Source organism: Drosophila montana, unplaced genomic scaffold (genome assembly GCF_035044405.1).
Source record: "Drosophila montana isolate Dmon_TW-CO22-7 unplaced genomic scaffold, ASM3504440v1 contig_2747_1, whole genome shotgun sequence".
Lineage (NCBI taxonomy): Eukaryota > Metazoa > Arthropoda > Insecta > Diptera > Drosophilidae > Drosophila > Drosophila montana.
Window position 1 is genome coordinate 740,298 of NW_026997619.1, and position 26,295 is coordinate 766,592.

Here is a 26,295-nt window from a genome sequence, read left to right on the forward strand (position 1 = left end):
TATAAGTCTACCAGGTGTTCGATGGGTAAAAAAGAAGGGTTCATTCTGGGTTAGGCAGGGATAAGGTGAGCTTATAGCCAGACAAGAGGCAAAAGACTCATATAATATAATAATAATATAATTGTCATTATCATATTATAGGATTTAGTAACAAGAGACAATGCTATATCAAAACAATAGCTGGGGTGCTCCTTGTTAAGAACTTACTAATATAGTGAATAATAGATAACTTTTTTCCCAACCCAATATTAGAGCGCTTTTCAGCTGCTGATTTTCTGCATAAGCTGTCTTTATGCAGCTCTCAAAGATAACATTAACAATAGCTAATATCTTCTTCAGCATTTGTCTCCTCTCACCTTTGCATCGATTTTCCATACCTGAATTCTATATCGCGTTGTGGTAGGCGTATGTCTACCCCTTTCACTTCCACTTTCTAACCAAATTGTCAATGAAAATGGAAAGCAAGTGGCTTGGTTCTTCCCAACTAGCAATAGATACGCTCTGAGAGTCGTGCAACTCGTTTGCCAACAGCAGCAGCAGCTCGCATCACTTTCTAACATGATTAGATGGCTGGCTGCTGCTCTTTTATTTTCCATCTACGTACACAGTAATGAGCGCTTTTTACTCAAGTTGATAATTACGATGAAATGGCAGAAAAATAAAAACCACAACGCGAAGCATAACTCATTTGGTTAGCCAAAGGGAGACGAGAACCCTGTACGTAGATGATTTGGCCTTTTGAAGGGCGCGCTGGGCTCGCTTAGGTAAAATATTTGTTTATACATCAAAATACCAGTAGCCGATTTCAATTATGTGTATATAAGCCCCCCCATCTAAAAGTATAAGTATAAGAAGAAGCTAAAGTAGAACAACAAAAAGTGGAGGTGATGAATTCTGACAGCACAGCGTGGGAATCTGCGGCAAGAGGATCTTATGTAACCCATTGTAAATGGTGTCTCTGGCACCTATTAAATACAATGAGCTGTTGTAATTTTTAAGCAGATTTCAAGCAAATCAATCAAACATACAGCAACAAGAAGAAGCAGCCAGAAACCGGCAAGAATATGTCAATTAGAAATGCAAATGCGAGCTGCTGGAATGCCTAAGCAAAAGCAAAAAGAATAATTAGAATAAGAGGACTAAGCTTTAATATGGGATACAACCGGAGTATAAAGAACTCGAGAGAGACTGGAAAATTATTATAAAACATATAAGAAACATTTTTCTTAAAGAAGAAAACTGAAAATGATGTGTCAATTAGTATAGAAGCTATTATAATTTATATATTTATAATAAGAATAAGAGGACAAAGTCTTGATATGAGATACAGCCGAACTATGATATAAAGAACTCGAGAGTAACTGGAAAACTAGTATGGAACATTTTTGAGCATACGAATATGAATATATCTGAAAGCTATCTTTGTGCTTAGAAACTTCTATAACTCTCGCAGTTTAAGCATAAATAATAACTCAGAATCAATTTTCCGAAAAGTGGAGCGAAAGAACTGTGAATATATATTGAGTATATAACATTTTCATTAGGGGTAGTCTTCCCTCAGTGGAGTGCTATAAATTCTAATCAATTATTGAAATGCTATCATGCAAGCTAAAGAGCTCACCCTTGCAAACCCTTTTCATAATCCCACTTAAGGCCCACATAATGCCACACTCTTATCCGATCTCTCACATGCACACGCCCAGCTAAGTACCCGAGATATATTTACATAGACTCATAAATGCCAGACCGAAAACCCTCTGAAAACACTTGTCTGCCATAAATCAAGACCAATTTAATTTCAAAACAATTTAATTTTTGGCAAAGCCTGCAGCTGATCAACAACCCCTCTGTAAAGACAATCTGATGAACCCGGAGGAACACTTCAGAGAAAAAAAAAACAAGATGTGTTAAAAAATCAATTGAAAGCCCGCAGAGTTTCACACAGAGCTCGACATAAATCAATGGAACTTAAGTCGAGTTCAGTGAAATGAAAATTCATAAAGTCGCTCCCACGCTCGCCGGCAGGAACCGCAAGGCCAAGCTAACGGTGCCCAAGGGAACAGGAAGCGACCCGACGGTCAGTTAAAAAAACACAACATCAACCTACCCAGGCTTAATATGAAAGGATACAAATATGGTATATGGGTAGTTGCATGTCACGTGTGCTTTTAATTGATTTCTAGCAGGCTATTTGCATGGGAAAATGACAGCTAGCAATGCAAGGGCTGAGAATGATCGAAAAGGGAGTACCCTGTAATAAGCATTCCTGGTCTAGGTTGAGCCAAGATATTCGGCAAATAATCGGTTTAATCAAATTAATGCTTTAATTTCAAAAGTAGCCCTAAATCGATATTTATCGACTATTTACCTGGGGGAATAAACCGCTAGCAATGGAAGTGCGGAGAATGATCGAAAAGGGAGTACCCTGTAATAAGCATTCCTGGTCTAGGTTGAGCTAAGGTAGTCGGTTTACTGAAATGAATGCTTTAATTTTTAAAGTAGTCGATATTTATCGAACTGGCAGGCTATTTGCATGGGGAAATAAATAGTTAGGAATGCAAAGCTTCAGAAAGATTAAAAAGGTAATACCCAGTAATAAAAATTCCTGTTTTAAATTGACCTAGGATAGTCGGCAAATATTAATAAACAGTAAATATAAATGTAAATGTTAATATGTATACTAATATATAGAAATTGATGCCAAAACTTCAAGCTGTTTATCGATAGCTGTCTATCGATAGCTGTCTATCGATATTTATCGATTTGGAAGAAAGCGTGTAGATAGAGTGAGAGAGCTGTGAAATTAACCTCTAATGGACTAAAGCATGTGAGACAACCAAGTCTTCCATCTAAAGCTCTTATTAGCATAAGTGTGTGAATATGCTTAAAAGATAGCGTTGCTCATCGATATTTATCGATTATCGAATAAAATATTTTATCTTCGATTTGTTATGTGCAAGCTTTTTATGCTAAGCCTCAAAATATTACGTTGAATTTTAGTATTTATCGATTTGATTTATGTGATTCTAATCACGAATATTTTTACCAAAAGGTCTCAAAGTCGCCTTCCTATAACTATTACACTTTCATATACCCTGCTTTTCACTCTCAACGTCCACAGGGTATGCAAATTCAAGGTGCGGACTCTGAAAAGTTTTCCACGTAAAGGGCTTGTCCATGGCGGGTAATTAACAAACGCACCCAACAAATATTGTGTTAATATCCATAAATTCAGAACAAAATGCAAGCCTTAACCCTTTTTGTCGCCTGCGTGTTAGTTTGCCAGTCAGTTTGACTGCCTGTCAGTCTGTTTGTCCGCCAGCTCGTATGCAATTTGCATAGAATATTTCTCAAAAAAAAAAACCGCCCCATTGTCTGCGACATTCCTGGAGCGCAGTCGAGCGTAACTCGGGCCCCGGGTCCAAGTCCGAGACGCGCTCTCAATGTAAATAAATATGTATTTATTTGTATTTTCTTCTTATTTTTATTTGTATTTTTATTTAGCTGCACGCGTTAATTTATGCCACAGTACATTGGAGCGTCTGTGGCTCGCTTTGGTTAGCCGTTAAACCACATCCGAAAATTATACAATAAAATGTTAAATAAACTTGTTCTTGGCAGCAGCAGCAGCAGCAGCAATTGGAAGTTGTTGTTGCTGTTGCTATTTGCTGGAAATTTATACAAACAGCTGCGCTAACCGCAAGCAACTGCAGCGCCAGTCGAGACCTCGATTCGGACTCCTCTGCCTTCTGTCTGCTAACTAACCAGCACTTGGGCATACTCTAGGTACTTGCAACAGCTTGTCAAACTGCCAGCCAATACCCTGAAGAACTCAATGTGCGACTGTCAATCGACAGACACTCGCCCCAAAACGGAAGCAGTTAAGCTTTGAATAATTTATGAAAATCACTTTTGTTCTTCGTTTCGCTGCCAAAGTTGCATATCAATTTTTGATGGTCGCTGAGAGGTTTTCAATTGCCTGGAACTTGATTTTCACACTCTTCACAATTGTTTCTTTTGTGCTGCATATTTTATCTGAATTTTTTTGCAATTCCTTTTTTATTTATTTATCATTTTTTAATATGGTAGGGCATTTTTTATTCCATATGGAAATTTATTGAATGAAGTATGGGAAATATAGGTTTTTATAACTAGATAATATAATAAATACGGAAGGGTATTAAAATTTATTTAATATAGAACTTTACTGCTTATAGAACTTTATAGTTATTTTTAGCTTTAATAAATTTGCAATTTGTTGTACTTCAGTATAGAATTGTATATCAATTTTTGATAGTCCCTGAAAAGTTTTCAATTTTACGTAGAATTTGATTTGCACACACTTAGTATTTTCTATCTTCGATTATTTTTTTCAAATTTATTTCTTTATTTAATTAATTTTTTAAAAATTTTTTAACTTAATTTTGTTTTTTTTTTATTTATATTTATTTTATTTGTTTATATTATATGAAATTGCAAAAATTTTTATCGATTATATTTTTTTTATTTATTTATATATATATAGTTTTTAATTTATTACTTTTTATTAACTTAATGTATTTTATTTAATTTTTTTCATATTTTATCAATATCTATTTATCTATCCATCATTTATTGCCAAGTAGAACAAAGCACATAAAGCATTTAATAGCGCATTTTTGTCAGTCAAACGAAGCGCAGCCCCAGCCGCAACTTAATTCATTGTCATTATTAGACCCCAGCATATCATATCCATCATATCTCATAATATTTAATATGCCAATGACAACGTCTTTAGGTTCCTAACCGCACAAATATCCATTTGACGTGGTTTGCTGTTGTTTGTTGTAGTTGCTTGGGCTCCGAATATGGGCAGACATTCTGGCTGGTGGCCAGTTGGTTACTTTGTGTTGTGGCCACTTCCTAATTTGGTTCCGCTATTTATTCTCGCATGCGTTTTTATATTGATTATTTAATTCACAAACGCGAGTCTTGAATGCCAAACAATGTTTTATATGTTTTGTATGCCAAATGCAAATGCCGGTGGAAGTTGGCGGCGGCGCGCATACTTGGCCGAAAGTAAGTGTTAACAAAATACTTAGAGTGCTCCAGTCGGAAGTGCTCGACTAGGAGATACCACTGCGCACTTTTTTCCTTGTTAAATATATGTTTAAAATTTCATATCTCCAGCTCTTGTAGTTTCCAAGTTCTGATCTACTTAGCTCATTGTCCTAATCAGGAATAGATATTCTTTATGGGTTCAAAGATGCGGCCTCCTATATACATATGCATAAGCCATTCTTTCTCCTGCTTTTACCCATTTCCCACAAGTACAGGGTATAAATATGTTGCTTAGAAAGAATTTGAAATTTGACACGCATTGCCATAAAGGAAGCTTGGCCAGTTTTGGTAACAGCCACTGGGTAGGGCTTCCTTATGGCCGCAGCCTCAGCGTGACCTTCAAGCCAAATATTTGAGCACTTTGTTTTTTGGCTATAGCTGCTTTCTATTTCTAGCTGAAAATGTGGATAATTGGGAACAGGAACCGTTTGGGGCTTATGCAAAGCTTGGCACTAAATTAAAGCGCGTTGGCTGCGATAAATTCCCAGTGGAATTGCAGTCGAACTGGAACTGCTCGCATACCAGAGACGCTCAACTTCCGGGCTGTGTTTGGGCTTTGGGAAAGAATGTGAACAGCCATAGAATTTAGTTACGCATAGCTCAAGCCTGTGAGAATGGGTCATGGCTTGCACTTGGTTGTTGTCGCTGGCGTCGTCGTTGTTAGTCGCATTCCAGAACAACTTACTTGGAGCGCAAGTGGGTTAGTTGTGGGTGCGCGGACCAAGTGCAGGTTCTCACTGAGCTATCTCGGCTACAAATTTAATTTTGATGTACATCCTATATAAATACTCGAATATCTCTTTGTCGGTTCGGTTCTGGAATAGCCAGTTTTCACTGTGATTCGGAGAGTTGCGTGTGTGCAAGGTTTGTGGTTAAATTTGCATATGGAATTCCCCAATGAGTAGCAATTTATACGCTTTGTTTAAAATGTTTTATTATGTTATATAATAGCAGGGATTTGTGAAAAAGAATAATTATAATAATAACAATAACAATTATTATCATAATAATTATTTTAATAATAATAATAATCATTATAATAATAATAATACAAATAATAACAAATTTTTGTATTATATTTCGTGCCTTTCAAAAATGGGCACGTCTCTCTTTTTGTCTCAGAGATTATAAGAGCTAGAGACTTGAAATTTTCTATCATCGATAGCTCGCCATGTTATCATAATATTCATACCAATAATCACGAAATCGATTAAAATCGATATTGACCATCTGTTTTTGACGATATCACGGAGCTTATAAGATCTAGTGACTTTTAAGTTTGAGTGTAGGGCATACACAGTTCTTGAAATGTTTCACTTTTTTGATACATTTCCATATTCTCCCCCCGTTGATCTAGAGCCTTGTTCCTTGGGATATACGTATATTTGGGTATTTCGTTTAAAGACTGATAGGTTTCATAGAGTTCTAACTATACTTACCCAAGTTATTGGAGAGCACCTAGCCCCTGTTGTGGGTCTAGGGGAGGAAAAAGCATCACTTATTTTATTTTTATTTTATTATATTTTCTTATGATTATTTTTTTTATCATTTGATTGGGTTATATATATATCTATGTAAATTTATATATATATATTTTATTTGTTTATGTTTTAATGCTCCTCTTTAATTACATAAACTCTTTTATGACAAGCAAGCACATATCCAGGCAATGAATAAGTACATATATTGTAGTGAGTTTATAGACCATTTAATGCCTACACAGAGAAGTACCTATAAATGTCACAATTGATTGCTCACAGTTGAGCACGTGTGCGTGTGTGTGTGTATGTGTGTGTGCGCAGCCAATGAACTCTATGACTGAATTTAATAGGCAGCACAAACAAAAGACTTAGGCAACGAACTTGGCGGAACGCATGCCAAAAACTGGTTCTGGCCCAAAGCCAAAGCCAAAACGCATTTTTGCTCATTTCACAGCCAGTGCAACGGTTGTTTATGCCAGCTCCCAGGCCTAAAACCCGACTCCCACTAATAACAAAGCTGCCTGCCGCAGTCTTTGGTCGTGTTTCGTTACTTTTTTTTCTCTCGTTTTTTTATCGGCACATTGCCTTTTAGAGTTCTTCAATCTGTAGACAGTGTTCCTTGCGTACGCATGGCTCCTTTTGCCCTTTTTTGTTTTTTGTTTTCCCATGGCAGAACAGGCACAAACTTGTTCAGGGCATGAGTCATGTGCCATTTGTTGCCTGGCACCGAACAGAATCAGAATCTTCTTCAATCGTTGGACAGCCACGAGTATTTCACAAGCTGGAGCTGCTCTTGCGTACTGCTCACTTTGGGCCCTTTGTCTACGACTTGTTAATTTGTGGCTGCGTGGGAATCTATGGATTAGTTGAGAGAGAAGCACAACAACTATTTCACAACATTTGCAAGTGCCAATTGCGCTGGTATTTTAGCCTTTGGCCATGTCACACACAAGTTGAATGTAAATTGCGAGCGCAGCGCCATTTATGGACGGATCTATGGACCGGACGCCAGTAAACGGGTTTACAATTAAAATGTGCTTTTAATTTTTCCGATTTCGCTTTGTTTTTTTTTTATCGCTCTCTTTATTAAAATGAGGCTGAAATTAATTATTTATGCGCTGGCGCAGACAATGGGCGGCTACTCAGAATCCATGCCATAATCCCTGTCAGAAACGAAAGACTTAAGGCACAAACTTGCCATAGCTCACTAAAAACGCGTTCACAGTTCAGTTGGCACCCCCCTTTCGCGGGCGGGCAGTAGGCGAAACTGTTGGCCGACTGTAACGCGTGCCACCATCACCTACAAGGGGTAGCCTGGGCAGCTTGGCAGCTTGGCAGCTGGGCAGCTGCAGGCGTCGCCTAGCGTCATACACGAGTTAACAGCCAGCAGACCCCCTCAAACGAAATAAAACCCGCATATATTAAGCAAGCCAAAGCAATAAGGCACATTTAGAATATGCATTACATGCACTGAAAGAAATAATTGAGTGCAAATTGTTTATCAGCCAGAAGAATTGAGAAATTTAAACTGTTTTTAACGGAAGTCTATTTGCATTGGGCGATTTCCAGAACTAAGAGTTATTGTTGGGGCAGGGGACTGGACTTTTTAAGTCTTATTTAATTATCACAATAAATAACCAGACGTATAATGCCGCTCAAATTCCCACCATGCCTATCTCTTTGTGAACAAGACCGAATTAAAGAACCTTACATAAAAACTGAAAAATGCTGCTGGGTTGGAGCCGACGATCTCCCGCATGCTAGTTTGACGCTCACATAATCTACACAGTTTTATGACGTCACGTTTGCCAAGTACTTATATACCTGCGTTTCTGTTGTTGTTCAACAAATTGGCCACAGCTTTCCAGCTTTTTTAGCGCTCACTTTTCACCTAAGTAGGAAGACAGCAAGAAGTTTAGCTTTCTAGCTTTTACAATTTGAGCTGTGGGCTGCTCAGTTTTCGGTCTATCGATCTATCAGTCATTCTGTCTGTCAGTCAGTCAGTCAAACTATCAGTCAATCCACCTGTCAGTCAGTCAATCTGTCAGTCATTCAATCTATCCGTCAGTCAATCTATCAGTCAGCTAATCTGTCAATCTGTCAGTCAGTCAATCTATGTCAATCTATCAGTCGGTCATCTTATCAATCAGTCAATCTGTCAATCGTCAATCAGTTAGTCAATCTTTCAGTCAGTTCATCTGTCAGTCATCCAGTCATTCAATCTTTCAGTCATTCTATCTGCCAGCTAGTCAATCTCCGTCAGTCAGTCAATCTTTTAGTCAGTCAGAACAAACTATTATTAATATTTAGCTATTACATATGTCATTCGTCTGCTAGGTTATTTTTTCTGTGGCAGCCCAGTTTTTCATTTCTTTCGAGTTTTTCTATTCACACGAAATGTTCTCTCAGTGCATTTCATGCAAGCGGCCCTGAACAAGTCCGCTGCACTTTTGGGCTTGTTATTATTAGCAGCGCATGTCGACCATGACATTTGTTTAAAACGAAAATAAATGCGAGAGCCAGAGGCAGAGGCAGAGGCAGACCTATGCCCATGCCCAGAGCCAGAGCCAGGCCCATTGCCTAAGCCAAAGTTTGATGCCTTTTAAAATGCAAACGCAGTGTAGCTTGAAATGGTTCTTTACCTGCAGCATGCACAACAAATTTTCGAATAACCCAAAACGATATGTGAAAGCAGACAAAAAACAAATTGCCAAATGCCCAATCAAGCGATGGTCAAGTCATCTGTGTAGTAAAGCCAAATGGAGGGCGGCGGCAGTTCCACATCGCAATCCTCATCATCCGTGAGCCCATTCCCATCCAAGGTGGCATTCAGATTCAGCACGCCGCTGATCTTGGCCTGATCAGAAGGAAGTGTCAGTTAGAGCACGTTTGGTATTTACTTAAATGAAATCCATCTGAAGACCTACGCCATTTGAGAACTTGCGCCATTCGTAGCTGCCCGCATGATGATTGTAGCGGAACTTGTATTTCTGCTGTATATCATAGATGCTATCCTCGTCGCAGACGGTCATATGCTGCACCTGGCCAGTCAGCGCGTTTATCAGGCGTACGCGACGCGGTCGCCGGGTAACGCGACCTATGTGATAGAACGGATCCTGACTCCACATGGCATGCTTCGTCTTGGCGAACTCGCTGATGGCCACCTCCAGAATGGGCGGAAACAGAACACGTGGACGACCCGAGTTGACGGAGATTTCGGTGCGCGGTTCGCCATTCTCATGGAATAAATGGGTTAGATCCTTGCCGCCATGCGCCACCAGATAGTCCATGTTCTAGGGCGACAACAGAATATCTATAAATTGTTTATGGAGCGTGCACTTGGAGAACGTACGCGATTCCAATGATCGCGTCGATCCTTGATCATGGGCGTCAAGTCGAACACATTCTTGTGTATCACAATCCAGAAGTCCGTCCTCTTATTGTGTATACAAATCTCATCCATCAGATAGTAGCGCAATTTTTTTGTGGGTTGTGCCATTTTAATTGGTTAAATATAAATATGAGTTAATATTTTCCAGATTTACTTTTTATAGATTGATTTTAATATAAATTGACAAATTCACAAAAAGTTGCTTATTATAACGAAATAATATTGGCTTGCAATAGAAATAATGGTTGTATCTACTATTTTTTGTAGATATTCCGATAATTACCTATAATGACTACAATCTTTACTAAAAGGGTCTGATATAAGGGTAGGATATCTTCCTTATCCTTCCCATTCTAACTATCTCTTTTATACCCTGAACCCGTTGGTAGTAGGTTAAACGTTGGTAGTAGGGTAAACGGTTTTTGTACAAATTTATGTAACAGGCAGAAGAAAGCATTGTCGACCCCATAATGTATATATATTCTCGATCAGCATCAATAGCCGAGTCGATCTAGCCATTTCCATTTCTTAGTCCTTCAGCCTGTCCGTTTGCCCATATGTATGAACGCGTCGATCTCACTCATAAGAGCCAGATACGTAGTGCCGCGATAATCGTTTCCGATAATCGATAACTTGCCCCGTTTCCAAGCAATCGATAAAAAATTGATATCGAAATCCTATTTCTTCAGCACATCTCTGAAGAGCTAGAGCTAACGAATTTCATATGTAGTTTCTTAAATATTGTATGCAGATCAAGTATCTTTTATTTTTAATTTTGCAGATATAGAACAAATTTTGATTTAAAAATATAAAGTCGAATTGAAAATAAAGAAAAAAACGATTAACTTTTCTTATATGCCGATTTTGTAGATTTGTGAGGAGATTTATGCAGCTTGTAATTGTAGAATTTGAACAATTGGCTTGACATCCCAAAAACCTTGCCCACTTTCCGACAGAAGTTTTTTATAAAGCTATATGATAGAAAAGTTTTGATGAGTGTGGAAAACTAGCTTCGATTAAATAGCCAAAGGTTCGAACACATTTTGTGTAGGCTCTGCTTATTATGTATACAATTGATGCTGGAGTACGATAGGTTTTTATAATGGATACCATATTTACTAACAGAAATTTTGGGTCTAAGTGCGTTAGGAACTTGTAATTGATCTTATCTGTTGCCAGACCAATTAATCTCGGAAGTCAGCCGCAACCGAGGCGTCTTCTAATTCCATTAGAGAGACTCGCAGCTGGTTTTCTCCTACTGCCTCTTGGGGCTGCATAATTAGCTGGCAATTGTCAAGTCATCAGCGCCTCACGGAGCCATCAATTCCGTGGTTCTAAATAGGGAAATAGATTAATGATTCGCTGGCATTTTGTGGTCCAAGTCTAAAGACATTTTTATTGATGAGCCCAGAACAAAGTGCAGAGTACTATGATATATGATATTTAGCCGAGACGCGTAAGCTTCGGGCTGCAAGCTTCTGGAACGTGTCGTAAACGTGGGAACATTTAAAACAAATATGCTTTGAATTTTGAACTGTAATATGCAACATATTTTTGGACTGTGACAGATGGCTGGCTGCCTAAGCTTCTGTCACAGATGTTGGCAATTTTTTTGTGATGTTAGTTTTTCGCAGGCACAAATAATTTATATACTAACATTTGTGTAGGATCTGCAACCCTCACAAAGGTAACAACCACAAAACTGGCATTTGGAACGCCTCCCTAATGTTCCGATAGTTTTCCAATCTTCCAACAGTTGGCCTTTGGAAGTTATCAAAACATAACCGCGAGCCAAGTCAAACATTTGGCGGTATATCTCTATTAATGGATCTGACATGAGCTGCTGTTCCTACGAATTATGCCACACTTTTCAATTGCTTATGCAATCCATATTGCTGACACCCTCCGCCGTCGCATGTGCAACAGCAGCAGCAGCAGGGGGTGCAGTGGAGTGGAGTGAGGTGAGCGGTGCCTCTTTTATCTGTTTACCTAGCCCTGAGACTGCGTCAGCTGTTGGCCAACTCGCATTATGGGTAAAAAAAGTGTTCACAGCATGTGGGGGGAAGGAGGGGTGCTAAAAATGATGTTGTCCCTCTGCGCCCTGCGGGTTATTTCTAATTGTTTAATTTACTTCATTTTCGTCATTCGAGTATGTCACATAAAAGCTACACAAATAAATATGATATGCAATTAACTATGGCAACAGTTTTTTAGGCATAATTTGAGGGGTTTTTATCAAGAGAACTCCGAATGAATAACTGAAGATGCGGGAATAAACTTTATTATAGAGTAAAAGTATGAACCTTTCTCTCGGTTGTATTTACTAGTTAATTAATTATGCTTATTAACTCACTTAACTAAACATATTATTGTGCATAAATCAAGTAGAAATCAACGCTGCATTCATCAGCTGCCAAATGACGCCCAACATTGGCTGCCAGCTAAACTTGTCTTAGTTAATCCATGATCTTATATATGCACATATAAAAATATATATCTATATAAATATATATCTATATTTTATAAAACTGGCGCCGCACTTTGTCGCCGGCTCCGGCTTTGTGTCAAGGCAATGAAAATGGAGACAACATCTCAAATGCCTCAGACTTGTTTTTGTTGCTGTTTTATTTTCTGTTTTTTTTTTCTGTTTTTGTTTTTAGCCTACGCGCGTTTCTTTTTATGGCATTTTGCAATGCAATTTTAATTATTGCAGCGGACAAAAAATGCTACTAAAATTAAATAATAAATAAAAAACATTTATATGCAGTCAGCTGCGGTCACAATTTCTTGCTGCCTTACAATCGAATTGTGAATAATGTGTTTTGTTTTGCTTTTTGTAATTTGAAGTTTTTATGTGAACTGCAGTTGCTGCTGCTGCTGCTGCTGCTGGCACTCAAGTGCACATTTCCTGCCATTTACAACAAAGTACACACAAGTATTTGCTGCTAGTTTTTATTTATGTACATAACGCACTTAATGGGTTTTTCAGCCCATTGTTCGATATTTGTAACTGGGCAGGGGGAGCCCATGCAGCAGAGTCCACCAGAGTTCCGAGCCCGGATCCCGAATTGTGTTCCTCTGCAAGTGGCTGCGTCTGCGCGTGACGCACGTGTTGAGTTGAGTTGAGTTGAGCGTAGGGGTTGCTTACGAGTAACTACCCTTAAGGGGGGCGGCTGCTAATGCAGCCAAGTGACCCGCAGCATTTCAGAAAGAAAGAGAAAGAGAGAGCGGGAGAGAGTGGGAGAGTTCAGTGTGGCATGCCGCATGCACGCTTGTGCCTGCCACACGCAGTCGACGCCTTGACCCAAGAGCTGCCACCAGCAGCAGCAGCAGCAGCTGCAACTGCTTGGCCCAAGATCAACACACACTCACACACAGTTGGCGTGTCGAATGGCCAACCAGCTGTTGGGATCGCCTCTGCATAAATCAAAACACACAAATTGAGCATCATTGGAAAACTCGGCTCATTGTTTTTCCCGTAACATTTTTCCTGCCTCTCAACTCTCAACATATGCGCAGCTTCACAGCTCAACTGCCAACAATTAGTCCACGCACACACCCTCACTTGATGGTGGAGGGGGAGGGGGAGGGGGATTGTCCACAAGTGGCCACATTTGCCCTTCCAGCCAAAAATGCAAATGAGGCGCGACAATGTTGCCGATGTCAACGCATTGAAAACCTGAAACATTCCACAGTTTACAGTTGTTCACAATTGCAGCTGTCCCCATTGTGAGCATTTTTTTTTTTCATTAAGGGTGAACTCTTTGTAATACCGAGTACTCGTATAGGGTCCAAGAAAGGGTATCATAAAGCGGCGACAAAGCGTGCAACAAGCGAGCTTAGGTACTTCAACTCAATCGGATACTGTCTACGAATACTACTCTTCTGCATACCCCCCATTCTTTTATATCTCTATATATCAAATTGTTTGTCCTGACTGATTGACTGACTGACTGATTGACTGATTGGTGATCAATGCGCAGCCCAATCCGTAAGAGCTAGAAAGCTGAAATTTTCACTGTAGTTTCGTGAAATTCCTTCCGCAAGTGTGGAAAAATCGGGAAAAACGTTTGTATGGAACTTTAATGTTTACCGTCCGATCAAGAGTTGGCTTTTTTGTTCATGGCTTGGCCACTAGAGCAAAAATATAGGTCTATATATATTTTTATTTTTTATATAAATATTTCAAATAATTAAATTGGGATTTTATTTTTAAATAAACCCTATGTATTGTCCTTCAGTTTTATATGCTCTTTGTCGATGAACCTTTAGAATTGTGTATAGAGTCTGTTTATTGTTGTTACTTTGTGGTGTGCGTGATTAATTGCCGTTGTGCTTGCTGGCTATTTTATGTCCTGCTGTGGTTTTGTGGTCAAAAAGGCTGTGGCAATGGCTGCCTTTTTGGCAAGAATAATTGCCAACTGATGTTTGATGGGTGAAGTTGAAGTTTGACTGCCGACTGCCGCAGTTGGCAACAGCTGCTGCAAACTCGCAGTCAACATCGCAGACCAAATATTAAAATCCACTTAGAGAGCGACGCGTGGCGCGTTGGCAGACAAACCAATTAAAGTAAACACAAGGAGTGTGTAAATCCTTTTAGCGCCGACTGGCAACATGAGCTCTTGCATATTATCCTTTTGCCACGCCCTTCGCCCAACCGTTGTTATGGTACGTCTGTTGCCATGGCAAATCCCAAATCCATCAGCCTCGTTGTCCGCGCATGCGCAACGGCAGCTGCTCGCCAGGCCCCGGGCCTGACCCCAAGACCCTAACCCTAACCCGACTCCGACTCCGAGTAGGGCGCTGACTTTTGTAATCCTGCGGAAGTTGATTTTATCACGTGTGTCCATTAGTTTCCATTTAGTTTCCTTTTGCATTTGCATTTCGTTTGTGGCGGCCACAACAAACTATGCTGAAGGCTCAAAGTGTCACCGACACGAGTTCAAAGTTCACGGCAAAACATTAATTTCTGGCTAACGAATTTTTAGGCGTGCTGCTTACATTTTTCTGTGAGAACCTTTTTTGAAAAATCTACAGTAATGCAAGGAACTTTTCTACAAATAAAGTACCTTTTTTGAAGTTATTTAACATAAAATGTGTTCAAATAAATTCTCAAAAAAAAAATATATATAAATATAGTTTCTTATAACAAAGAAAGTTCAAGAAGATCTTAACTAAAGTTTATATGCAAAATGTTTTAAAATATTTTGTAAGCTTATCAAACAAATTTATTGCATTATAAAATGTTTGAAGACTTCTCTTTTATGTATTCATGATAGTCAAAATATATTTATATATGTATATATTCAAAATATAAGGCTATTTATATTTTATTAATTATTTATTGTCTTAAATGAGTTTGCTATGAATTTATTTATATAATTTATGCAGAGCGTATTATAATTTTCCCATTAAATCTGTTACGCATAGATGGAGACATTTCCGACCCCATAGAGTATATATATTCTTGATCAGCATCAATAGCAGAATTCATATAGTCATGTCCGTCTGTCTGTCTGTCTTTGAAACTGTGCAAAGTTGCGTTTTTCTGTAACAGGCAGTACATATGTCGGAACCGGATGGATCGGGCAACTATATCATATAGCTGCCATATGAACTATCGGTTGAAAACTAGGTTCTGGTATGAAAAACCTTATTGACCAAACTCGGCATTAATAAGTTTCATTATGCCTTTTATATATTTACCAAATCCTATTAGCATAGGCCTACATATATAACTGCCATATGAACTATTATTCAAAAAATAGGTTCTGGGTTATGGGAAACTGTTTGGTTTTTCAAGATATCTTGACCAAACTCGGCATTATTATGTCTTGTATTTATTTAATATAATTATAAAGCTTCTACTTTTCTCTATACTGATCTTATATCAACTTGCATTAGTTTTGCATATATTTGGTTGTTCCTCTATAGACTTGCCTTGTGCCACGCCTTGCGGCCCTGCCAAGAAGCTGCTTGGCCAGGCAATTAGCTTGGCCAACACCTTGCCACAAGTGGCAGCAAATGGGGCGCTCTCTCAATGCAAATGTCAGTTGGAGTTGTTTGAAAAACTGCTGCAAATTGCATTATTATTAGACATAATTTAATGGCCCTGCAACGTGATTGCTGCTGCTGCTGCCACAATGTGGCATGCAACATGCAGTTAGATAAGTTTATTCACATTTTGGCTTGGCGTGCTGGAATGCAGCTGGGGGCGTCGCAAGCCCACAAAGTTAACAGTTAGTCGCTGCTACCCAGACAAATGGCGGCAAAATTTAACAAGCTGCCGCCAACAACTGCAGCAACATCTACATCATTATGAGCATCATTAGCATCATTATTAGCACCATTATGATCATTAGTGCTGTCATCATTATTGGCATTGTGTTCGTTGCGACATTGCAAGGTCGCGTCTCGTGCAGCTCCCCAAAAACTTCCTGCCTGCCATTCATTGCAGCTAATTGCTGGCATTGTAGTTGTTCTTCCCATTAACTAAATTCCATTTTGTAGCCTTTGCGGCGGGTATATTCATTTTGTCAGTCAATGTGTAACGCATAGGAGTTGGCAACCCTGAATCCATATATCCATATATATAGATTAGTATGCACAGACGAGTCAATATGTCCATGTTTGTCTGCCTTGAATAACTTCGTTGATCTGAAATGTTCGGGGCTTAAATATAACATGCAGAAATGTGCATGTACCAAAGTGCAAGACTCTATCTTTACAAATAGGTTTCTTTTTCAATTTTTGGCGTTATGAAGGGAGGTTTCCAAAAAGTGAATTAATTTCCATTTGTGTATACTAAACTAGAAATTAGTTACCAATTTTAGTTGATATGGCTCTTATAATCTTCGAGCTATGCCCTAAAAAGCATGTCTCAAAATCGAAATTAATAGATATTTTACAAATGAATGCAGTTCTCAAAAGGTAATAATGATATTGTGCTGCTTATGAAATGTGAGAATGTATTTATTCACAAGCTCTAGTCTGACTTGGACGTGGCTGAGCTCGTCGTTCTAATCAGGAATATGTCTAGCTGATCAAGAATATATACGCATGCGACCAGAGATGCTTGCTTCTGTAATTTACATTCCTTTTTACAAAAAAAAGTTACCCATTTTCATAGGTTTCATACTGGGAATAAAATCCGAAAATTATTTTACTTTTCAAATATATATTGTAGTTTAGTATATAAAAAGTTATCATAAATCACAGAAATATATTAATATTAATATCAAATATATATTTATTTTATTTATATATATATATCAAATAATCATTTTTTTTATCTATTTAAATATGTTTTATTTTGCGCTGAAGTTGATCTCTAACAAGCGAATATGATTATTAGCGTATGATTATTTACAAAAAAGGGGAAGGAGATATTTAAATAATTCGCCTCGTACATCAAATAGTCTGCAAGGGTATTTAAAATGCGGCACAACGAAGATAGCTGCTCTTCCTCGTTTGACTTTTTTTCACATTGTCGTCCGCAAAACATTCGCATATTTTAATATTATTTAAGCGCATCCGTCGACTTGACGCAGTCTCAGCTACAGCAAAAAAAAACATCAACAACAGGAAAAAGAAGTTGTGTGCACTCTTTTTTGGGCGATTTAATTAAATTTCGCGCTCAGTTAGTTAATATGAATACCGTTAAAGTTGTTGTGCGCTTTGTCTTTCGCGAAGTTTTTGCTTATCGGCTTAACTTTGGCTTTGAAATTAAGTTCAACTTAAGCACTTGCCTCTTACCGCTTGCCTCTTGACGCTTGCCACTGGCAACTTGTCGGCTTTGCGGCTTTTGAAGTTGTTGCTGCTTCAATTAGCAGCTCCTTAAAGATCTTCTCCTTCATCTTCTTCGTTTTTATTGATATTTATTGAATTTTTGCGCTTGAAACAAGTGACAATTTGCTTGGTTTACTGTAGTTTATTTTCTTTTTTATCTCTCCTTCTTTTTTCGTGTGAGAAGTCTGCGAATGCGGCTTTTGGAATGCGCAAACATCACAATTGTTACAGTTCATATAAGCCAGATATAGATATAGATATAGAGATAGATATAGATATAGATATAGATATAGATATAGATATAGATATAGATATAGATATAGATATAGATATAGATATAGATATATAGATATAGATATAGATATAGATATAGATATAGATATAGATATAGATATAGATATATAGATATAGATATAGATATAGATATAGATATAGATATAGATATAGATATATAGATATAGATATAGATATAGATATAGATATAGATATAGATATAGATATAGATATGGATATACCCTTTATACCTCCCTGAACAGGGTATACCCATGTCGAGCCGACAAACTGGACTTATTTATGGCTCGTCTGGCATGGCAGCTGGCCCATAAGGGTCCAAGGAACAGGGTCATTATGGGAATCAAATTCAGATTCACAAAACAATTCGGATTCCAGTTGCCATTTAGGTTCCCAGCTCGCATTTTGGCGCGTGCCTCGAGAGCAAAGCGAAGACTCGCAGCACAATAAAACTTTGGCCAATATCTTTGTTTAGTCTGGCCAACTGCTCGTGGGAGGCGGGGCGGAGAGCGACGGGCGGGTGGCACAACATTTGCTTTGGCATTTTAAACAAATGTTGCAACAATCGACGTAAATAAATTCGTGTTATTTTTAGGTTTTTTCTTTAGAGAGAGGCGACGCGTCGTCTGCAAAATGTGGTCGGTGAGCGAGAATGCCGAGGTATGAGGAGGAGGAGAGGGGAGGGGAAGCTGTGTAGCGATTGAGAAAACGTGCCTTATAAAATGCTTAGTAATGGGTATGTGGCCAGACAAATGCTTATATGCTTTATTAGTGCCAAACTTTGGCAGCTTGATAGTCAAATAAGCAAACACAAAAAGTCGGCCGTGCACGACCAGGAGATACCCTTTACCTTAAGCCGAACTCTCGTTATTCATATCCATATGTATATCTTTTGCTATAGTTATATCTATCTTTAAATTTATCTACACGTAACTATTTCTATATCTACACTCAAATAAATTGTTTATTCCAAATTTAAAAAAAAATTGCCAATAATTTTATTTCAATTTTAAACCATTTTCGTTTAATGGTAATTTTCTAAAATGTAGGTTATCCACTTTTTTTGAGTGTATTATATTCTATATACGATAATGTACAATAACATCTATCTCAATAGATACATATACATACATATATATAAATATTAAATTTATATAATTATGTCTAATATCTTATCTTACTCAACATATTAATATTTGTCTCTTAAACTATTTTTTTTTTCATAATATATATGAATATATATATTTTTCTATTGCTAAAAACAAACTAGAGTATCTATTAGTCGTCACCTGTCGATACTGTTCTTGTGCATACTCTCACATACCCTCACCTACACACTCACACACACACACACACACACACTGACACACACATGCGTGTGGTATACTCGTTTTGGCACACTCATCAAAATCGCTTGACTCAAACATTTATTAGTCAAGCGATATCAGCCCCTCCCCCAGCCGCCGTTACCCTGCCCCTCTCTCCATTAACTACTCTAGGCGCTGTCATTAAATGCTGTTCAATTTATGCGTCGTCTTCTTCTTCTTTCATTCAATTTTTATGTTTATGTCTGAAGCCCATTTTTGAATGAATGTTATTTTTTTTCTTTCGATTTTTTCTATAGATAGTTTTATGCGCTACCAAAATTGGCAGCAGCGAGGCTTCGCGGCTCATAAAAATGTCAATTAAATGCTTTTGTTTTAGGCAAAAGCAAAAAATTGCCTGAATAAAAAAAAACTAAACATTTGGACGATGTCAGGTGGGGGTTTTTCCGCTGGACGATGACAATACTGTGGAAAGCGGGAGGGAAAATCCGCAAATAAAATGCGCTCGCCAAATGGATCGACGTCAGCGCTGACGTCGCCGCCAGCATCTCATCGATAAATCAGACACATGTGTGTGTGTGTGTGTGTGCGAGTGTTTGAGTGTGGCACACATGAAAAGCGAATTTTCTCCCCGAGCGCAAAAAAAAAATACGTATCGTCGGAAAATTCATTGGCTGAGGTCGACTGTGTGTGTGTGTGTGTGCGCGTGTGTGTGCTTGTGTGTGTGTGTGAAAATTTTGTGGCTTTTCTTTGGTCAACTTTGCCAGCTGTCGCTTGCTGTGCGCCTGCTACAAATATCGGAAAATTCCTTTGAGGATTTTGGCACAAAGGCGAAAACGCCGCAGCGGCAACCTTTGATGATTTTCCACGCTCACACCCTCTCGCTCCCTCTCCCTCTCGCCCGCTCCACATCGCTCGCTATCTCTGCCTCTCTCTCTCTCTCTCTCTCTCTAACTCGCTGTGTCTTTGTACATTAATTTTCCAGACGAGACATTTGCAACCCCCGGCCACCCCTCCGTGGCTATGAAAAATGTTTTATGGCCAAGCAGCAGCAGCTGCTGTCCCCCCCCCCCCCCCCTCCCCCTCGCATTTGAGTTTATCTGCCTCAAGTGTTGCCGGCTGCCGCCGCTGCTGCTGCTTCTTCTTCTTCTTTCACATACTTATTACTTTTGACTTTTTGGAGGAAAAGCATTTTCCCGAGTGCGTGTGTGTGCTCAGCTCTCTGTGTGTGCGTGTGTGTGTGTGCGTGTGTGCTCCTAAACGGTTCTCAACTTCTGCGGTGGCAGCCGCTGCCGCTGCTTCTGCTTCTGCTTCAGCTGCTGCTGCTGCCTGTTGGCATCGATTTCTGTTCGCCTGTTACATAATTCGCGTAATTTATTCAATTTTCTGAATTAATTTTTTACGAACCGCGAGTTTTTGGCTTTGCATATGAGTTATTTGATTTTGATTGCGTTGACATTTTGAAAATAAGTTGAATTTTTTTCAATATATTTAAAGTTTTTTCCATTACATTCAGCAGCTTTTGTGCAGTGCATTGTAAATGCTTTTAGTTATCTCTAACATTATTAACTTATTTCATTTTTTAGGCCAACTAATTGAAACCCCATCAAATTGTTGCATTTCGTGACAAATTCATTATAAAAACATGTTGTTTTGTTTATACAGGTTTTTAAAGCTAGCGCCAGCTGTTGGCGGCTGGCAGCAGCTAGTTACAGCTGGCGCCAACAATTGGTAGCTGACCGAAGCTTGTTGGTGCTAGTTGCTGCTGGCGCTCGCTATTGGTAGCTGGCAGAAGCTTGTTGCTGCTGGCGCTCTCTATAAGTGACTGGGCTATCGGTAGCTGGCCGACGCTAGCTGCTCCTAGTTATTGCTAGCGCCAACTATTGGTAGTTAGCCGAAGCTAGTTGCTGTTACAGCTGGCGTTCACAAATGGTAGCTAGCCGAATGAGGTTGTCGCCAGTTACAACTGGCGCATTCTATTGGCAGTTAGTCGCAGCTAACTGCTGCGTGCGCCAGCTATGTTTCAGCTTCAATTTTGCTTCTTTGCTGAGTATGTTAGCTAAGATAACAATCTGCTGCGAGGATTTGCTGAATTTATAGCTACTTTTATATTAAATGTATATTCTCGGCCAGATACTCTATTTTTTGGTATAAACAGCTTTAATTTTGCACAAAATTACAGGAACATTTATAAGAAATTGCTTTTAATTTAGGTAATATGCGTTGATAGAGTGGTTTTTTTTTACTGGCGCCATCTGGTTGCGGGTATAGTAGGTAATACATACGAGTCTGGGGCGCCATCTGCTTTTAAAAACTTTGTCTCTTTAGCGTATGCCTTAAATATTTAAACCTCATTTTTCGTTCTATGAGTACAGTGGGTCAAGCAAAATATTTTCACGGCATTTAAAGCGAGTGTGTGTCAAGTAAATTATTTAGCCAGCATGTTAAATAATTCCATTTAATATTAATAAAAAAAAAAAATCATATTAAAAAAAAATTTACTATATAAATTATATAAAAAAAATTATAAAATTAGATAACTTTATGTGCTCTATGGCTTGTTTTATTTTTCACTTAATATACAGAGAGCTGAAAGAACAGAAGAGTATAAGAAAAAAATTGCCATATATTTTTTTAATTTATATTGAAGAGCGTAGAAGATTCATAAAGGGGAATGTCTAATCTGGAAAATTAAAATTTTCTTAGGCTTCAGCTTGCATGAAACCAGTTTAGGGCGAAAGAGAATTAATATAGTCTGGGTTATAATAAGATTATGTTCAGATAATAGAAAAAGTATATATATAATAATAATAATTTTAATTGTAATAACATATATATGTAATATATAATAATAATAATACTCAAAGAAAATAGTAAAAAAATATTTCAAAATTTTAGCCATGTGCATGTGAGATATATATACAAATACTGACATATAACTAGAAAAGCGACAAGACCAACCACATAGTGAATATGCTCCTGCATTACTCTTTCAATAAAACGCATCCTATCTGCCTGGCAAGGCGTTGATGAATTAAGCACTTTAAGACCAGCTAAGTAAATCAAAACCGCAATCAAAAGCTGTTGCTCGGGGCAAAAGTATTTTTGTTTTTGTTGTGTGTATTTCTGTGTGTGTGTGTGTGTGAGAGACGAGCTGAAAGACTGCTGCTCCTGTTACTCTTCCTCTTCCTCTTCCTCTTCCTGTTGCTGTTGCTGTTGCCGCTGATGTTGCCGTTCCTCGTGCTCCTGTTACGGCAACGCCCAGCTGCAGTTGGGAAACAACAAAGAGCTTGCCGCGCACTGTGGCAAGCTGCGTCAGTCTGTGGGTCGCGGGGTCTCTGGCCACTCTGGGAGTGAGAGAGCAGAGTCTATAATCTCGTTCAGTTAAGCGTCACGCATGCCACTCCCCTAAATTGATATGCTCGCCATGGCAAATGCAAACGCAAACAGCAACAAACATCATCATCAGCGGGCCAAAAACAACAACAGCAACAAAAAGCAACAGCAACAACACAGAAAGGCGGTCATCAAAAACGTTCCTTGTCGCTGGCTGTCGTGTGGTTGTTGCTGTTGTTGTTGTGGTTGTTGTTGTTGCTGTTGGCAGTTGGTGGTTGGTGGTGCGGCGGCTGGCGGAAAATCATCAAAGCGTTTGCACGGCGGCTTTTTGCCTTTCATTGCGGCATTTCAAAGAAATGTTCCGACATTCGTAGCAGGCGAACAGCAAGCGGTGGAAAGCTGAAATTGTGCCAAAATACCAAATGAAATCGAAAACTCGAAAAAACACACACCACACACTCACACACAGCTAACACACACAGCACACACACACACACACACACGCACACCGAGCACAGATGCGGTTGAACCACCGCAGCAGTTGCTAGCATATAAAATTGGCTATGACCCGATTTTCTGCTAGGTTTATTATTATTATTTTTCTTTTTTCGTATTTTTTTCTCTGCCGCGGTATTTTTGCTTTGTTCTGAAATGGCGAGAGGTGGGGTGCCAGGGGCTTGGGCTGGTGTGTTTTGGCAAGGGGTGCTGCTTGGCATGCATGTGGCATATACTTAGGGGCGTGTCTGTGGCGCCATTAGGCACAACAAACACGTTGTATAGGTCGAAAATATGCATATGTGCGCAAAGTGCTGCCGAAACTCACTGACTGAGCACTGCTTTTTTCACGGGCACTCGCTTTATCAGGGGATATTTTTGAAAAAAAAAAAAACTGCAGGGTTGTTTGACTTTTTGAACATTGCATGACTTGGCCTTAAAACATTTGGTAAAGGTTAAAAAAAAATTGGCAGGTAGTACTTCCGAAACTCACTGACTGAGCACTGCTTTTTTCAGGGCTGTATGTCTTTTTAAACATGACATTTGGTAAAGGTTACAAAAAAATTGGCAGGTAGTACTTCCAAAACTCACTGACCGAGCATTGCTTATTTCACACACATTCGGGTAATCAAGGGATATTTTAAAGAAACTGCATGGCTGCTTAGATCCTTAAGCATTCCGTGACTTGACCTTAAAATCCAAGTTAAAGGTCCAAATTATGCAAATAGTACATCCCAAAAGCACTCCCTGAGCACTGCTTTTTTCACAGGGATATGTTTTTTACATTGTATGTTTTTGAAAAATTGCATGACTTGGCCTTTAAATAGTACATCCCAAAAGCACTTCCTGAGCACTGCTTATTTCACATGCTCTCAGGAAATCAATGGATATATTTATAAAAAAAAAACATCAGGTCTTAACTGAACCAAAAAAAAAAACGTAATAATATTTAGTCCGTATGTGAATAAAAATCGTTCGCCAAATGTTGATCCTTTTTCAAATGGAATTTTCATTTTGTTTTTGTTTGATTTTTTCAATTTGTTATATTTCTTTTTTTGTGTATTTTTGGAATGCTTTACACTCATGGATTAAATATGTGGATATATATATATATAGATTAACGAATATTTTGCATAGTGAATTGTGCTTAAAATGTTTTTTGTTTTTGATTAATTTGTATGTATTTCTTGCAGTGTAAACACAGCTGCTCTTTTTGCTTAGCGCATTATGCATTTTGCATTTTTCTCATTTTTCTCATTTTTCTCATTTTCGTTTGTGGTTATATATGTAGCTAGGACCTGATCCATTTGCTAAGGTAGGGAGCTCCTTGCGGAGTTCCCAAAAAAAAAATCTCTAGGCCAGGGAACCTACTGGTTTAACCCGCCGTGTGCACAGTGCTCAATTATCGCGAATGAAAAAATATCCCAAAAAAAATGCAAAAAAACCGCGTGCACCTAAATTGTACTAAGTATATATGTTAGTATATGTATATTATAGTATATGTGGATTATGTATACTGTATATTCTATATAAGAGCGTATCGCTATTGGATATATATTTATATATATCGAGCGTAAATAACGCTGAGCAATATTTTTTAAATGTATCTTTATATATATAGTAGATATTTTAATTGTCTTCTAGAGACGCGCTTTTCGCCAAGTGCTTTTTTTTCACCGAGAATTTCACTTAAAAAAACAACAAAAAAACAATTTAGTGCCTTTGCCTTAGCGCTGCCGTGCGCTTTTCTTAGTTGCTTGGTAATTTTTCTCCTTTGGAAGCTTCAATTGATTCATTTAATGCATTTGCATATTTTTTTTTTCGTTTAGATTAAAGATTATGCGAATTGCTTGGTTATATTATGTTTAGGCCAAGTATTCGGTGTGTGTGCTGTTTGAAATATGGATATAGGAATTAAGATTTCGTTTCGTATTGCCAATTGAGATATGAATTCGGGACATCATTTGGGTGAATTTTATTTTAAATCATTTTCAAAAAAAAAATATTGCGAATTTCGTTCAGATTCGTTTTTCAAAGCCAATTTTATATAATATCATTTTCAAAGAATAAAAAATTTAAGTTTTGAGTCAACTACCGACCAACCAAATTTCAAAAGAATTTTGAATATATATAAATATGGTAGATGATAAAGATAAATGCCAATTTCAATCAAATGTAAATTTTGAAAACGCCAATTCGAGGGGAAGCTGAAAAAGAACAAATTGAAATTTGGAACCAAGTAAAAACTTCCCGAAAACCGTTTGATTTGTGAAAGAGTGTTGGGCAGTGTTGTAAAGTGCTGTGTGGTTGGGCTCGTGTGTGTGTTTGTGTTGTGTGTTGATTGAGATTCTCCAAAAACTGCGACCGTCGTTTGTTAGAACAGAAATTACAAACTATTTTGAGAGATTTACCTATATAGCATTCGGTGCAAGACGCGTTGCACGCCTTGCACCGCCAAATGTGGTAAGTGGTGTTCTTTTTACAGCATATATAGCGTATCGATGCTGGAATCGATAATCCTTGTTAAACAGTGTAATTAAATATAAATTGTGCTCGCAGCTTTTCATTTTCACATGTTAGTGCAATGCACTGAGAATCGTTTCAATGATCGGTTTTATGTTCTTGTTTCAGATTCGGATTGTTATTGTTTTTGCTTGATTTTGGTTTTTGTTTTTTGTATTTTTTTTTTGTGGTTTTCTTTAAGGGTTTCTCTTTATTATTTTGTGGTATGTATTATAATAATAATCGTAATTATTACCGGCTCTACATATGTAATTGATGACATTTTATAATCAATTGTTTTCGTTTCCTTCAAAGTTCTCAAATTTTCGCATTAGTACTGCTCTCTTATTCTTTTTTTGATTTACATTTATACATCCAGTTGTACACATATATATATATATATATAGTGGTATATATATGTATATATAGCATATATATGTAGCGCATATTACACAATGGCGCGTTACATTTTAATTTGTGAATGTGCGCACTCAATTTCCTCTTCTTCTTCTTGTGACCTCTGACAGGGATATATTCATATCGATTCAAAGTATTTATGTTCCTTTTTTTTTTGTTTATTTTTTCT

The 26,295-nt window shown here is 38.1% G+C and overlaps 1 protein-coding gene across 1 annotated transcript; it reads right to left on the minus strand.

Moving 5' to 3' along the window:
* Positions 1-9,202: 9,202 nt before the first annotated feature.
* Positions 9,203-10,148, minus strand: LOC135429923 (cytochrome b5 domain-containing protein 1). Its single transcript, XM_064684414.1, has 3 exons — positions 9,934-10,148; positions 9,509-9,874; positions 9,203-9,438 (listed from the first exon to the last, which is right to left on the minus strand). Exons 1-3 carry the CDS (start codon positions 10,078-10,080, stop codon positions 9,304-9,306), a joined length of 648 nt encoding a protein of 215 aa, XP_064540484.1. The 5' UTR covers positions 10,081-10,148; the 3' UTR covers positions 9,203-9,303.
* Between the last annotated feature and the right edge of the window lie 16,147 nt (positions 10,149-26,295).

Bases quoted from the DNA above. Each gene is read 5' to 3' on its own strand.
- LOC135429923 (XM_064684414.1), bottom strand. From the start codon at position 10,080: ATGGCACAACCCACAAAAAAATTGCGCTACTATCTGATGGATGAGATT. The intron at 9,875-9,933 runs GTACGTTCTCCA...TTGTCGCCCTAG, and splicing joins GACGCGATCATTGGAATCGC to AACATGGACTATCTGGTGGC. The intron at 9,439-9,508 runs GTAGGTCTTCAG...CCTTCTGATCAG, and splicing joins GGCGCAAGTTCTCAAATGGC to GCCAAGATCAGCGGCGTGCT.